Here is a 15,682-nt window from a genome sequence, read left to right on the forward strand (position 1 = left end):
ATGGACAGTAGATGCTGGCCCAGTGAGCAACATCCACATTCTGTGAATGAATTTTAAAAATTAATTCTTCTGGCAGATGCCCTTCAGCCACATATCTTGCCCAGGCTCTAGAGCCCTATCATCTTGCACAATCAGACAGTTCATCACAGAGTTTTTTTTTTAAGATTAGATTACTTAAATGTGGAAACAGGCCCTTCGGCCCAACAAGTCCACACCGACCCGCTGAAGTACAACCCACCCAGACCCATTCCCCTATATTTACCCCTTCACCTAACACTATGGGCAATTTAGCATGGACAATTCACCTAACCTGGACTGTGGGAGGAAACCAGAGCACCCGGAGGAAACCGATGCAGACACAGGGAGAATGTGCAGACTCCACACAGACAGTTGCCTGAGGCGGGAACTGAACCCAGGTCTCTGGTGCTGTGAGGCAGCAGTGCTAACCACTGTGCCACCATGAAGCTGGAGAGGGTGCTTTAGTTGACTTCATTTTATTTTATTATATTTATATATAATTAACATAATTATAGTAATGGTGTGTGAAGAAATATTTGTTGATTTAAGAGATACTTACCATACACAATATTATTTGCTCATTTTAGCAGTTATTTTCCATATTCAAGTTAAGCTCAAAACTTCCGGTCACCTTGCCCACTACCCATTCCACATAACGATGACTAAATTAAGGAAGTTAAAAATCACACAACACCAGGTTATAGTCCAACAGGTTTAATTGGAAGCACACTAACTTTCGGAGCGCTGCCGATCACCTGATGAAGGAGCGGCGCTCCGAAAGCTAGTGTGCTTCCAATTAAACCTGTTGGACTATAACCTGGTGTTGTGTGATTTTTAACTTTGTACACCCCAGTCCAACACCGGCATCTCCAAATCATAAAATAAAGAAATGGGATTCAGGCCTTGTTCTCACACCTACACACTACATGCTTTGGTTGACAGCATAGAATCACAGATGGATCATGCGAATAATCAGCCAAGGAGATGTTATCTGTAGAGATGTCCAAGAGGATGTCATTCAGTGTCACATTTATCTGTGGCAACACAGTACGGTATTCCAGACTTGCAGAATCTAGAGGTAGGAGTTCAGCAGTATCATTCAATAGGTTGAATATCAGAGGAGGGTCATGGTATTGTTCTGGACCTTGTTTACCTTTACAAGCTTTGGCACCACCTAAAACCATAAGAACACAATCCCTTGTGAGCACGAAACCTCAATTCTGTGTTTTACTTCTGCTGCAAGTTAACAATGTACTCAAAAACTACTTCATTTGAGTAAAGCTTATGATGACAACTTCACAAATCTGTTATCCCAGTCTCAACATTTCTTCAAAGTCATTTGATCAAACTTATCAAGTATTTCATTACATGAGTTAACAAAGTGAAGATTTCACAAGTTGCTCATATGGAGCATCGTGTTGACATGTTGACCGAATCTGCAGGAAGAACTCAGCACAATTGTACTGGGGATGAAGCAGTGAGACAGCATGGTTTGATTTTCTCTGCTCTCAACTAACAAGGTGCATGAATGTCACAATCTCCATGAAGCTTCATGAAAATCAGGATGAAAATAAGTACAGCACCTCAACCAATTTGGAAAACGATAGGAGTGTGAAATTATTGACATTAAAATATTGACTCCTGAAAGAAAGAGTTGAACTGAGGCTGTACCTCAAGTACCCTTCCATCTCAGTGTTATGGTGAATAATTTTTAAATCTGTGAATTCAAGGTTTTTAAAAAAAATATGTTTAGAAAAAAAGAACCTCTGAATCTTCTGTGTAGAGAAAGTAAAACAAACATTCAAAATTTAACAGACAGTACATATCAGAACATGTTTAAAAAATTGCCACTCATTTTAAAGGTCTCCTACAACTTTGTTTATAATCAGCACACCTGTCTGTTACATGTCCTACTGCATTTTCAGTAAATGAAGTTTAGCTGTTTATAACCATTTAATGTCAATCCTGAGGTACTTAACTAATATAGAAATGGCACATTTACTGAATGTATGGGCTTCTCTTTACCTGTGAGGTAGAAAGCTTTGTACTGCTTCAGACGGATAGTCTTCAAATCCCCAAATTGTCCAGCTGCTCCACTGTTTGGGTGGAAAAGAGCCTGCAATATCACAGAATCAAGGGATCATTACATATTATATATTTCAACATCTAAACTAAATTAGGAATTAGATACTGTAGCTTGCTCTAGCTGCCAACTACTGTACCAGGTTGAAAGAAAGTAGAACTGCAACAAATAATATAATGTAACTAGAACATGAACATGCAAAATAAGAGCAGTAGTACATCATTCAGCTCTTTTGTGCACACTCCGCCATCCAATGAGTTCAAAGCCGATCTTTTACTTCAACACTATTTTCTTGTAATATCCCTTCATGGTTTTAAAATGTAGAATCTATTGATCCCAGTTTTGAACATACTCAATGACTGAGCCTCCACAACTTTCTGGAGCAGAGAATTCCAAAGATTCACTACCTTCTGCATGACAAAATCCCCTCTCATCTCAGTCCTAGTGGCCTGCCTTTTATTTTGAGACTGTATACCCTGGTTTTATAGACACCTGACCAGGGGAATCACCTACCCTGTCAAGTCCTGCCAGAATTTTGCATGTTTGTTATGATCACTTCTCATTCTTGTAATTTCCAGAGAACAACAACCCAGTACACTTAATAGTTCCTCACAGGAAGTCCTTACATTCCAGGAACTAGTTTGATGAATCTTTGTTGCATTCCCTCAATGGCAAATATATCTTTGGAAAGGAGACCCAAAACTGCACATTAATTTCAAGGCTGTATATAATTACAGTAAACAATTCTATATTCCTATATTCAAATGCTCACACCTTTTGCCTTCTTAAGTGCTTGCTGTAACTGCAAGTTAACTTTCATTATGTCTGGAAGGTTTTTAGCAGTTTCCTCTTTGAGGATAGCCACATTTATATAGTTTCTCTGCCATTTCATTCCCCATTAGATGGGGCTGGAGAATTTTGTCTTTCACGTTACTGCTCTGATTACATATTAAAAATACCAAGTCATGTTCTGAGAATGAGACTTTATTTAGAAAGAATACCCAAGGGTTGCTTGCTGGAAAAATAACATACAATGCTGAGAACTTTCTCATAACAAAGAAAAAGCCATAAAGATGATTCAGAGAATCTTTCCTGTTTCATTTGGGTGCCGTGAAACACTATGCTATAAATGGATTTGCCATTCATTAATCAGTGTTATCAGACCCACAATATGATGCTGTTCCTAACCCCGTTACAGGGGAGCCTTGATTATCCAAAGGACACGAGTCCTTTGATTAGTCGAATGCCGCATAATCGAGTGCTGGGTAACATAGCCAAGCATCAGGACCATGTTCAGATAATCCGAAATTTAGTTAATCGAATGCCAGATAATCAAGGTTCCTCTGTACACTTACCTCCCAAGTGCTCCCAGAACCATTTCTGTGCTATTACTTACATTTCCAAAACAGTCCACAAAACACAATATCTACAAAGGAGTCTCCCCACTATCTGTCACAGGGAAGCTCATTGCAAGGATCCTGTTAAACACCCTACTGCCAGTGGGCAAGGAGCTCCTTCCAGGTCCATGGAGAGGTACAGACACAATCCTGGCTGGGCATAAAAGTCAATAGAATGTTAGCAACAACACCAACTGTAGTGTTATATAGATCTCAAGGAAACCTTTGACTGTCAATCATGAAGACTTTTACAGTATCTTCCACAAATGTTGCTGCTCTCAGAAACTGTCACCTACAACCTGCTAGGTGATGACATACAATAAAACTATCACAAATAACAAGATCCTGGAAATTGCAGACCCTTTTTAGCATCTTTGAGGCTCCAGCAGAACTAACGAAAGAGAATCTGAAGACAAAGATCACAAATATGAGACCAAAAGTATGATATTCCGTGCTCCCCTATGCCTCTGACTTGGGCAATCCAGAGCAAGCAGCTGACGCCATAGGTGAAGCATCCCAGGGAAGCTTTTGCAAGATCCTTCACAAGCAAGATAAAAATAGCAGTGTCCTCTGCCAAGTTAACCTGCCTTGCACTGAGGCATTAATTACTCACTCTTCAAAATGAGTTCTGCTGGGTGGGACATTTTAATTGTATGCCTTATGGCAGACGAGCAAAATAATTGTTCTATTCAGAACTAGGTTGGTGGGGGTTAGGGATAAATCCAAGGAGGCAATGAAAACTTTTGCCTGAAACGGCGATTTTTCTGCTCCTCGGATGCTGCCTGATCTGCTGTGCTTTTCCAGCTCCACTCTAATCTAATTTCCAGCATCTGCAGTCCTTGTTTTTACCTAACGAAAACTTTCAGGCATATCCTCAAAGCACCTTCAAAAGGCAGCATGGTGGCTCAATGGTTAGCACTGTTGCCTCACAGTGCCAGCGACCTGGATTTGATTCCAATCTTGGGTGACTGTGTAGAGTTTGGATGTTGTCCCTGTGTTTGTGTGAGTTTCCACTAGGTACTCCGGTTTCCTCCCACAGTCCAAAGATGTCTGGGTTAGGTGGACTGGCCATGCTAAATTACCCCATGATGTCCAGGGATGCGCAGATTAGATTGATTAATCATGGTAAATGCAGGGTTACAGGGATAGATCTGCATGGAATGCTCTTCAGAGGGTTGGTGCAAACTCGATGGGCCATATGGCCTTCTTCCACACTGTATGGATTCTATGAGTAAGAGGTCTAACGTACCCACGCAGGGGATCCTTGTTTGTGACTGACTAAATGGAGACGGTTCATTTAGAAGTCACCAAATGCATGGAGAGATTTTATCAGGAATATGCAGAGGCGGCACAGAAGAACTGAAGGGAGCTCACAAACCAAACACAGCTACCCAACCCCTCAAGCACCACCACCCCAAAATGGGGCAGATCACACAATGAACTTCTCATCTGTTTCAGAATCTGTCAAATCAGTCATTCTTGATTCTGAGTAAGAAAAATAAATAAGTTAATTGTTGCCACAGTTCTAAGTATGAGAAATACAATGTAAATTTTCTGATATTTGATAAAAGTTAGTAGCGGAGAAGTTAAAGAAATGTTTAATTCCTAAGATGCACTTACAACAGTTCACAGTTCAAATATAACAAGAGCATAATGTTTAGGGGCATTTCCAGCAGCTAATGAGAGAATTTACCTAATTCAGACAGACAATGTCAATAACTGGTTGAGACTTTTCACATGCTATTGCTATAAATAGTGAACAACATCATAATCAGAACTGGGAGGGAGATCTCCACAGGCAATGTACTTCCTAAGAAAAACAAGCAAACATTGATGCTAATTATATCTTGCTGACATATCAATGGGATGGGACCTGAGGCTGTTTCCGTGCTGTGTCTGACAATGCACAACAAAGCACTATTTTTGCTTTGTTTTGTTTAATTTCTTTATTTAGACAGACAGGATGTATACCAGTTAATGATGAGTTACATCAAATGGGCCAGTTAAGTAATGTCAGGCTGTATAATTTACATGCTCCGGAGCAAATTGTACTGATTACATTGTGCATGACTTTATTAGCCTTCACTACACAGTCATGTATGTGCTAAATTCTGATTATACCATACATCCTGATTTTTAAAAAGATATTTGAAGTTTCAAAATTGAATTAGGTGCAGTGTGCACACAGCTGTACAAAAATTATGAAATGTTTCTGGTAAACTACATATTCAAGTTATGTGGTTGGGTAGATTAAGCAGACACATATTTTGGAAATGTCAGTCCTGAAATGTATTTCATGGTAAGTTTAGACAGCAGTGTATATTTGAATGTTCTTCTCAATGCTGCTATGTCCACAATGCAGCATCTTACCTCATCAAATTCTAAAACAGATAATCCCCAGAAAGGAGAAGAGGAAGGTGGCAAGGGGTGTAATGGACAAATGGTTGCTATGTTTTAATGTTTTCCTTGTCCATATAGAAGAATTCTAAATGTTAAAAGCAAACTCACAAATTTGCTGCTAGCTACACATCAAGCATGCTCAACGTGACTTGAAATTGTGTCAATATTTTCTGCAGCTAAAAATAATTTTTGAAAAGAAACTTTCGGAATGTTTCGGAAAAGAAGTCTCCACCTGAAGACATTTCAGTTGTTTAGCCACTTATACAATTCCATTAAGCCAGTGGTACTGGTTGAGCATCTCGTTAGGAATTGTGGTGATGACTACAGGAATAAGTATACACATAATTAGAAAGGAGTTGTCGAAAAAAACTTAAGAATTACTATTTGCTTCTCCATTTCCCCATTTCCAGATGATGAATCAGTGCTCCTCCAAATTGAACACCACTTGCAGCAAGCACTTAGAGTGGAAAGGGCACAGAATGTATTCTGGATGGGGACTTCAATATCTATCACCAAGAGTGGTTTGGTAACACCATAACTGAGCTGGACATGTCCTAAAGGACAGAACTGGTAGACTGAGATGTCTGGGCAGGTTCTATGTGAACAACTAGATGGAAAAAAAGATACCTTTAGCCTTGTCTTCACCAATCTACCCAGTATCAGTAGGAGTGGTCACTGCACAGTGCTTACAGAGACAAAGTCTTACCTTTACATTGAGAACATTCCCCACTTTGTTGTGTGGCATTACCATAAGATTACAAGATATAGAGACAGAATTAGGCTATTCGGTCCACAGAGTCTGCTCTGCCATTGAATCATAGCTGATATGTTTCTCATTCCCATTCTCCTACCTTCTCCCTGCAACCTTTGATCCCTTTACCAATCAAAAACCTATCTATTTCTGTCTTAAATACACGTAATGTCTTGGCCTCCACAGCCCATTGTGGCAATGGGTTTCACAGATAAACCACCTTCTGGCTGAAGAAATTCCTCCTCATCTTTGGTCTAAAGCATCATCACTTCACTCTGAGGCTGTGCCCTCTGGTCCTAGTCTCCTGTACTGGGGAAAACATCTTCTCCATGTGCACTCTATTTAGACCTCTTAGTATTCTGCAAGTTTCAATCAGATCCTCACCTATCTTTCCAAACTCCATCAAGTACAGACCCAGAGTCCTCAACTGCTCCTCATATGACAAGTTCTTCATCTCCGGGATCATTCTTGTAAACCTCCTCTGGATCCCCTCCAATGACATCACATTCTTACTTAGATATGGAGCCCAAAACTGCTCACAATATTCCAGTTGTGGTCTGACTACAGCCTTATACAATCTCAGCAGTTTATCTCTGCTCTTATATTCTAGCCCTCTTGAAATGAATGCTAAAATTGTATTTGCTTTCCTTTCTGCCAACTGAACCTGCATGTTAACCTTAAGAGCATTCTGAACGAGGACTCCCAAGGCCTTCAGTTTTCTAAAGCCTTTCCCCATTTAGAAAACAGTCTATACCTCCATTCTTCTGACCAAAGTGCATCACCTCACATGTTTCCACATTATATTCCATATGCCACTTCTTTACCCAATTTCCTAGCCTGTTCAAGTCCTTTTGCAGCCTTCCTGTTTCCTCAACACAACTGGCCCGCCACCTTCCTTTGTGTCATCCGCAAACCTGGGAAACAATGCCCTCAGTTCCTTCAACTAGGTTGTCAAAGTATAACTTGGATAGTTGTGATCCTAACACAGGCTCCTGTGGAACTCCACTAGTCATCGGCTACCATCTTAAAAATGTCCCCTTTATGCCTACTCTCCACATTCTGCCAGTTGGCCAATCCTCTATCCATGCCAATACCTTGACCCTAACACGACAGGCTCTTATCTTATTTTGCAGCCTCTTTTATGGCACCTTGTCAAAGCCTGCTGGAAATCTAATAGATCATGTCCACTGGTTCTCCTTTGTCAAACTTGCTCATTACGTCCTCAAGGAATTCTAACAGATTTGTCAGGCATGACCCCGTTTTAATAAGTTGTGCTGACTCAGCCCTATTTTAACATGCACTTCCAAGTTCTCTGCAATCGCATTCTTAATAATTACTATCTTGCTAAATGGAACAGACTTCAAACAGACCTTGTAACCCAAAACTGGACATCCACAAGCACTGTGGACCATTTGTGGTAGAGTTGTACTCAACCGCGACCTACAACTTTTTGGCCTTCAGTCTACCATTACCAGTGAGTGTAGGGATCAATTCTGGTTCAATGAAGAATGCAGGAGGGCACGTCAAGAGCAGCACAAGTCATACCTAAAAATGTATCAATCTGCTTAGGCTAAAACAGAAAACTACTTGTCAAGCAAGGGTGCTTGACGGATTGGGTAGATGGGTTTTTTGGAGGTTTGTGACCTATCTTCAATTCTTCAACATTACTTCTGCATATCCCTCACAAAGTCTCTCTTTGCCAAGCAATGTAAGCAGCATGCAACAGAAAGAGCTAAATGATCCCACAGCCAATGGTTCTTCCAGGCTGTGCAATCATGCCACATCCATTAATGAGTTATGGTGGATAATTAAACAACTCACTGGAAGAAGATATCCCCTTTTATATTGGGGAAGCCCAGTGCATTAATGCAAAAGACAAAGGTGAAGCACTTGCAGCCATCTTCAGCCAGCATTGTTGAGTGGACAATCCATCTTGATCTCCTCCTGAGATCCCCAACATTACAGATACTGGATTCAGCTAATTTGATTCACTCCTTGTGATAACAAGAAACAGTGAATGCACCAAATACTAAAAATGCTGTAAGCCTTTACAACATTCCAGAAATATTATTGAATGCTTAAGCTCCAGAACCATTCATGCCACTAGCCAAGTTGTTCCAATATAGTTACAATACAGACTTCGATTTGGCAATGAGAACATTTTTCAAATTTTCATTCATGAGATGAGGGTGTCGTTACCTAAGTCAGCATTTATTCTTCATCCCTAATTGTCCAGACAGCAATAAAGGTAAATCTTTCATCCTGATTGAGGTAGAACTCACAGCTTCACCAGTGTAACCAGCCCCACACTCAGAGACAAAAGTGCCACTTAATTTATTCCTGGACATTTGATCACTGTGGGGACTAAATACTTTTTTCTTCCCAACCTATAAGGAATTAAAGGGAAAGGAAATTCTAGAATCACACCAATGCAGAGGACAGTGCATGACTTCCTTAATTGACACTGATGACATAATTAAATTAGCATATGGGCAACATGGTGGCTCAGTGGTGAGCAATGCTGCCTCACAGCGCCAGGGACACAGGTTCGATTCCAGTCTCAGGCGACTGTCTGAGGAATTTGCACATTCTCCCTGTGTCAGCATGGGTTTCCATCGGGTGCTCCGGTTTCTTCCCACAGTCCAAAGAAGTACAGGTTAGGTGAATTGGCCAAGCTAAATTGCCCATAGTGTTCAGGGGTGTGTAGGTTAGGTGCATTTAGTCAGGGCAAATATAGACTAATAGGGTAGGGAAAATGGTCTGGGTGAGTAACTCTTTGGAGGGTTGATATGGACTGGTTGGGCCAAATGGCCTGTTTCCACACTGTATCGATTCTATTATTGTGACTTCTACACCTGAAGCAGACTATTTGATTGGCTTTAATGGTCAACATGGTTTCGTCAAGCGCAGGTCGTGTCTCAAAAACCTCATTGAATTTTTTGAGAAGATGACCAAGCATGTAGATGAGGGTAGGGCAGTTGACATGTTGTACATGGACTTCAGGAAAGCCTTTAATAAGGTTCCACATGGTAGGCTGATGGAGAAAATGCAGAGGCATGGAATTGAGGGTGATTTAGCAGTTTGGATTAGAAACTGGCTTTCTGGAAGAAGGTAGCGAATAGTGGTTGATGGAAAATATTCAGTCTGGAGTCCAGTTACTAGTGGTGTGCCACAAGGATCTGTTTTGGGACCACTTCTGTTTGTCATTTTTATAAATGACTTAGATGCAAGCATAGGTGGATGGATTAGTAAATTTGCAGATGACACTAAAGTCGGTGAAGTAGTGGACAGTTTGGAAGAATGTTACAGGTTGCAGGGGGACTTGGATAAACTGCAGAATTGGGCTGAGAGGTGGCAAATGGAGTTCAATGCAGCTAAATGTGGTGATGCACTTTGGGAGGAATAAGAGAATGGCAGAGTACTTGGTCAATGGAAAGATTCTTGGTAGTGTGGATGTGTAGCGGGATCTTGGGAGTCCATGTGCAAGGATCCCTGAAAGTTGCCACCCAGATGGATAGTGCTGTTAAGAAGGCATACGGTGTGTTAGGTTTCATTGGCAGAGGGATTGAGTTCCGGAACCGCTATATCATGTTGCAATTATACTAAACGCTGGTGTGGCCACACTTGGAATATTGTGTACAATTCTGGTTGCCCCATTACAGAAAGGATGTGGAAGCATTGGAAAAGGTGCAGAGGAGATTTACCAGGATGTTGTCTGGTCTGGAGGGAAGGTCTTATAAGGAAAGGCTGAGAGACTTGGAAAGAAGAAGGCTTAGGGGGGATTTGATAGAGACATACAAGATGATCAGAGGATTAGATACGGTATACAGAGAAAGACTTTTCCTAGGATGGTGACGTCAGCTTGTACGAGAGGGCATAACTACAAATTGAGGGGTGATAGATTCAAGACAGATGTCAGAGGCAGATTCTTTGCACAGAGAGTGGTAAGGGCATGGAATGCCCTACCTGCTAATGTAGTCAACTCAGCCACATTAGGGAGATTTAAACAATCCTTGGATAAGCACATGGATGATTTTGGGATAGTGTAGGGGACAAGCTGAGAATAGTTCACAGGTCGGCGCAACATCAAGGGCCGAAGGGCCTGTTCTGCGCTGTATTGTTCTATGTTCTATTAATGGAGACTTTGTTGAGAGTCTGAACTGTTGCCACCTCCTCACGAAGTGTGTAATAAAATCTCTAAACAGATTTATGAGAAAAATAACTGAATAACATTTTGGGGTCATGAATGGTACAAGTTGAGGTTGGGATGTTCTTCATCTCAGTCCTAACTGGTCAACCCTTTACCTGACTCTATGGTTGCTCATACTAGATTCAGGCTCTAGCCAGTTAGGATAATTTACCTGAGATGGCTATCAAACGTTTCACAGTCATACTGATTCTTAATTAAAGCAGATCGAGCAACTCACAGGGACTTTAATGTAATTAAGCAAAGCTGTATTTGACAAAAGGTTTGAATCTTCAAATTCTATGTGAATTTCCAATGTATGATCCATAATATTATATTTTTATATATGACAGCAAATGACCAGAAAATTCAGTTGGCACTAGACTTACAAATACAGGTTAATCCACATTACTGTGTACAGTCCAACTGCACAGATGTGACGTGTTAGTTTTTCCCATCAACTGGAAGCAGATAGAATATACAAAGAAAAAGAAACCTGCACTCCAATAGCACCTTTCATGATGTCAAAACATTGTGAAGTGCTTTACTAACCAATTACATAATTTAATTAAAAAATATAATTACTTTCACAACATAGAAAATATATCTGTCAATTTGTGCACAAAAGCCCTCACAAACAGTACTGGAACAAATGGCCAGATTGCCTGTTTTATATACTGGTTCAGCGATAAGTGTTAGCAAGGGCAACAGGTGAACTCACTCTTCAATTTCGAGGAGTGGTTTGCTATCTTTTATATTCACTCGGGAGAAAAGATGGGGCTTTGGTTCCACATTTCCAAAAGATGGCATCTCCAACAATGCAGCTCCTTCCATACTGCAATAAGCTGTTAGCCGAGGTTGTGAGCTCAAGTTTTTGCAATGGGCATCGAGCCACAAGACATAAAACAAGCACAACAGGGTCCGTTTCTACCCAGGCATGCTCAGTAGTCATATTCTCAACTTTCAATATGTAGACTTTGTCTATTTTTAAAAGTCAAATTGAATAATTTCCCATTATAGCGGGATTTAAGAGTCAGGTGACTAGTGTTTGAAATTTCTACACAGACCAAGAATTAATTCAAACATCTGCAATGTCCTTAAAGTATAAATAAGAATGGGTTAGATGCCCTGCCTTGCAAAAATATTCAAATACAAAACCACTTGTGAAATTTATAGTTCCATTCTCTTTGTATTTACTGTTATGTTTTATCTCAGTCAGTATACCTTTAAGACACATGCTCATGACACCATCACTGCATCATAGAATATGACCTCGGTGCATAAGGATCACATACTGCACTTAGGAAATAACAGGTTACTGGAAGCATACTATACCAGCCTTGACACTAGGTACCCAAGGAATGTAACCTTAGCATACCATTGCTCGCTGTGAAAAATGTCTGTTGGATTCTTCAGTACCATGATCTACATCCAATTTCTTCAGTTATGAGAGATAACATAGGCATTTCCATATCAAATAATGTACTCTGTTGGAAGCAAACTTACATCATGGTGGCAGTACCATAAGACTGCAAAATAGTGCCCCAGTAATACAGTGTTCAGTTTTAACACTCAATAAACAGAAATGCAGAGGAACAGGCATGTGTGAACAGTCACCATTCCAAATGCATTGTGTAGCATTGCCTTTGAATCAGTTATACAGACAACAGAAGCATTGATCATGTGGGACACATGATTGAAATTGACTTTCATTAATAGCTTTTACTAGTCCAAGAACCAACCAGGAACAAATCATCTTGAGAGTGACAGGACAATTCATCCAGCCATAAAAGATAGAGCTCTGCCTAGCAACTAGGAAACTAAAGTAGTGCAAGGAGAACTAAGTTCATTTTCATCTGAAGAAACTCGGCTACAAACCAGGCTGGATATCTTGAGACCTCCAACCTCCTCCTTCTTGAAAGAACCATGGAGGGAACCAAACCAGGCCTGCATTACTGAACCTTAAGGACTTTATCTGAATGTGATTTGCTTCTTATATTTTGCTAACAATCTTGTTGGATGTTTTGTTAGCTAGAATCAATTAATGTGTGTGTCTAAGAGCAAGTGAGAGACAGTTTTTTCATGATATTTACATATCAGTGTGCTTCGTAGATAAACATTATCTTTTCTTCTGTTTTGTGCCTATTACTAAAACTTACAACACCAAACAGTAAAGCTTTTCCCCAAACATACATACTTTTTGAGGAACTCATGGGATGATGGGAAACAATAAAGTTCACTATCACTCTCCCTATCAGCAAAAACGACAATATGTCTCCAAAATGGTTGTTTATTCATCTTAGTTGCTCAACGCCATGTGCATTTGAATAATAAAATGGTATGTTATCCTCAAGTACATTGAAAATTGATCTTTTACATAATTTCTGTAGATTGCCTATTTTTGCTTCTAGCAAGGTGATTTTAAATGTCATATTTCAAACAGTCTCCAGGGACAAGTCAAACCTAATTAGCTTTAGTTTAGAAGCGCAGAGCCAAAGAGTGGCAGTAACAGGTTTTCCATGTGAAATTCCATAGGGAATAACTGATCCGATGTAAGAGTGGGAAGAATAACAATTGCTCAAAAACTAACTTGGTACATGAACAGACAGCTGTAAACCAAATAATTTAATACCTATTTATGTATCAAGTTTTGACAACTTGTCCTCCATAGTAGTTTTTTTTTTAAAGAGGTCATGAGTTTTGCCAAATCTCATGGCTGGTTTTGAACTGTATTTACACAAATAAAAAAGTACAATGAAGATAATTTTGGCCTTCAAATCTGGCATAAAGTCCATTCAATGACCTTCGCCTGTTGTTTTGATGAATTCTTAAACATATTGTATCTCACTATCTTTGTTTAGAATTGCCTTACCGTAACACTTTTCTTTCTAATATTCATTGATTTTATTTCAGGTGATGTGCATTAGCAACTGAACATTAACAGAATCATTACCGTACAAGGGCCTGCACAGATACAAACACCAAGAACCAAGTAAGTAGATCTTTTACAATTTTTCATACATAGGTTCAGAATTTTGACATTAATGCAGGTTTTGGATGTAGGTTTGCTTGCTGACCTTGAAAGTTTATTTCCAGACATTTCATCACCCTACTGGGTAACATCTAGTAGGGCCTCAGGCAAAGCACTGCTGAAAATTCCTGCTTTCTATTTGTATGCTTGGGTTTCTTTGGGTTGGTGATGTCATTTCCTGTGGTGAAGTCACTTCCTGTTACTTTTATCAGGGAGTGATAGATGGGGTCTAACTCGATGTGTTTTTTGATAGCGTTCCGGTTGGAATGCCATGCTTTGAGGAATTTGCGTGCGTGTCTTTGTTTGACTTGTCCTAGGAGGATGTGTTGTCCCAGTCGAAGTGGTATCCTTCCTCATCCGTATGTAAGGATACTAGTGAGGGAGGATACATGAACATCAACTAGCCACAACAAGACAGGAAGAGTCTTTATCATCAGGAGAATTAAGGGCCACAGGGAAAATGCAAGAAAATGGACACGGGGAATGTCAAATCAGCCACGGTCTATATAATGGCGGAATAGGCTCAAGGGGCCAAATGGTCTCCTTCTGTTCCTATTCCTTATGGTCTTAGAAGGACCATCATAACATCTTACAATGCTCCTTACACCAGTAAATTCAATACTCAAGGGAGTCTTTATGTTTGATAAGAAAGGATTTCAAGACTAGGGGGCATATTTTTAAGGTGAGAGGAGAAAGATTTGAAAAAGACATCAGAGGTAAATTTTTTACACAGAAGGTGGTTCACATGTGGAATGAACTTCCTGAGAAAGTGATGAATGCCAGTACAATTACAACGTTTAAATGACATCTGGATAGATGCACAAATAGGAAAGTTTGAAGAGACATGGGCCAGAAGCAGGCAGGTGGGACTAGTTCGGGATAGCATTATGTTAAACATGGACTGGTTGGACTGAAGTATCTGTTTCATTGCTATATTGACTGTATGACTCTTTTACGAGGAATCAGCACAGCTCTAGTATGCAGGACAGGATACCAGGTAGAGCAATTCTACTCCTCACCCCTTGACTCGTACATGTGGGCCAATGGTTCAGTCCCCACCTGTGCTACCCATCCTTTCCAGCAGCCCTCCCAAGTCCATGCACTAACACTGGTACCTCACCGTGTCTGTCTCAAGTGCAGTTCTACCCCAATTATGCCAAGCAGCTGTGCTTCTGTTCTTTAACTACCTCATTTGCCATGGCTAATGGATCGCGTAGAATGTTAAGGCAGCTCTCCTGGTACCCTGGTGTTTTTGTTTCCTTCCCAGTTTCTTTCCTGTCCCAAATGGGACCTAATAATTCAGAATCATTATGATACTCAACAAGACCATTCAGTCTATTGTGTCCTTGTTGGCTTTCTGAATAGCAATCAAAGCAGTCCCATACCACTTAATCCAAAGTTTTTAAACTTTAATAATATACTTTGTTCATAAAAAATATCTTTGTATATATACATATACAAATGCAATTTGTTTCTGTACTGTAGCATATCAAGGAAACAGACAAATATTGGAGTTTGACTGTAGCCAAAATAAACCAAAGACAGCTCTTACATGTACAAGACGACATTTACATGTATTTGAGGCACTAGGAGGTAATCTTACAAATTCATTTCTCTCAAGTGCCTATCCAATTTCCTTTTGAAGTCATTGCTTACCTCCATCTCACCACTTTCAAGGCAGTGTGTCCAGGTTATTAGTATACAATGAGTAAATTGTTCTTGTTCACTTGCTTCTGTATGTCTAGTCCACAGCTTTAAATCTGCGTTTGCTCATTCTTGTACCATCAGCTAATGGGAATAGCTTTTTTTGTTAGAA

General features: G+C 40.1%; 1 protein-coding gene across 1 annotated transcript in view; it reads right to left on the reverse strand.

Annotated features, from left to right (window-relative positions):
* Nucleotides 1–831: 831 nt before the first annotated feature.
* The window catches only part of arsg (arylsulfatase G), a 98,156-nt gene continuing 83,305 nt past the window's right edge, over nt 832–15,682 (reverse strand). The window contains exons 11-12 of the mRNA XM_060844495.1: nt 2,044–2,134; nt 832–1,192 (exon numbers count right to left, since the gene is read on the reverse strand). Of these exons, the coding sequence (XP_060700478.1) occupies nt 915–1,192; nt 2,044–2,134 (369 nt within the window). The 3' untranslated portion in view covers nt 832–914. The remainder of the gene's footprint in view (nt 1,193–2,043; nt 2,135–15,682) is intronic.

The sequence above is a fragment of the Hemiscyllium ocellatum genome, chromosome 25, assembly GCF_020745735.1.
Source record: "Hemiscyllium ocellatum isolate sHemOce1 chromosome 25, sHemOce1.pat.X.cur, whole genome shotgun sequence".
In the NCBI taxonomy this organism is placed as follows: domain Eukaryota; kingdom Metazoa; phylum Chordata; class Chondrichthyes; order Orectolobiformes; family Hemiscylliidae; genus Hemiscyllium; species Hemiscyllium ocellatum.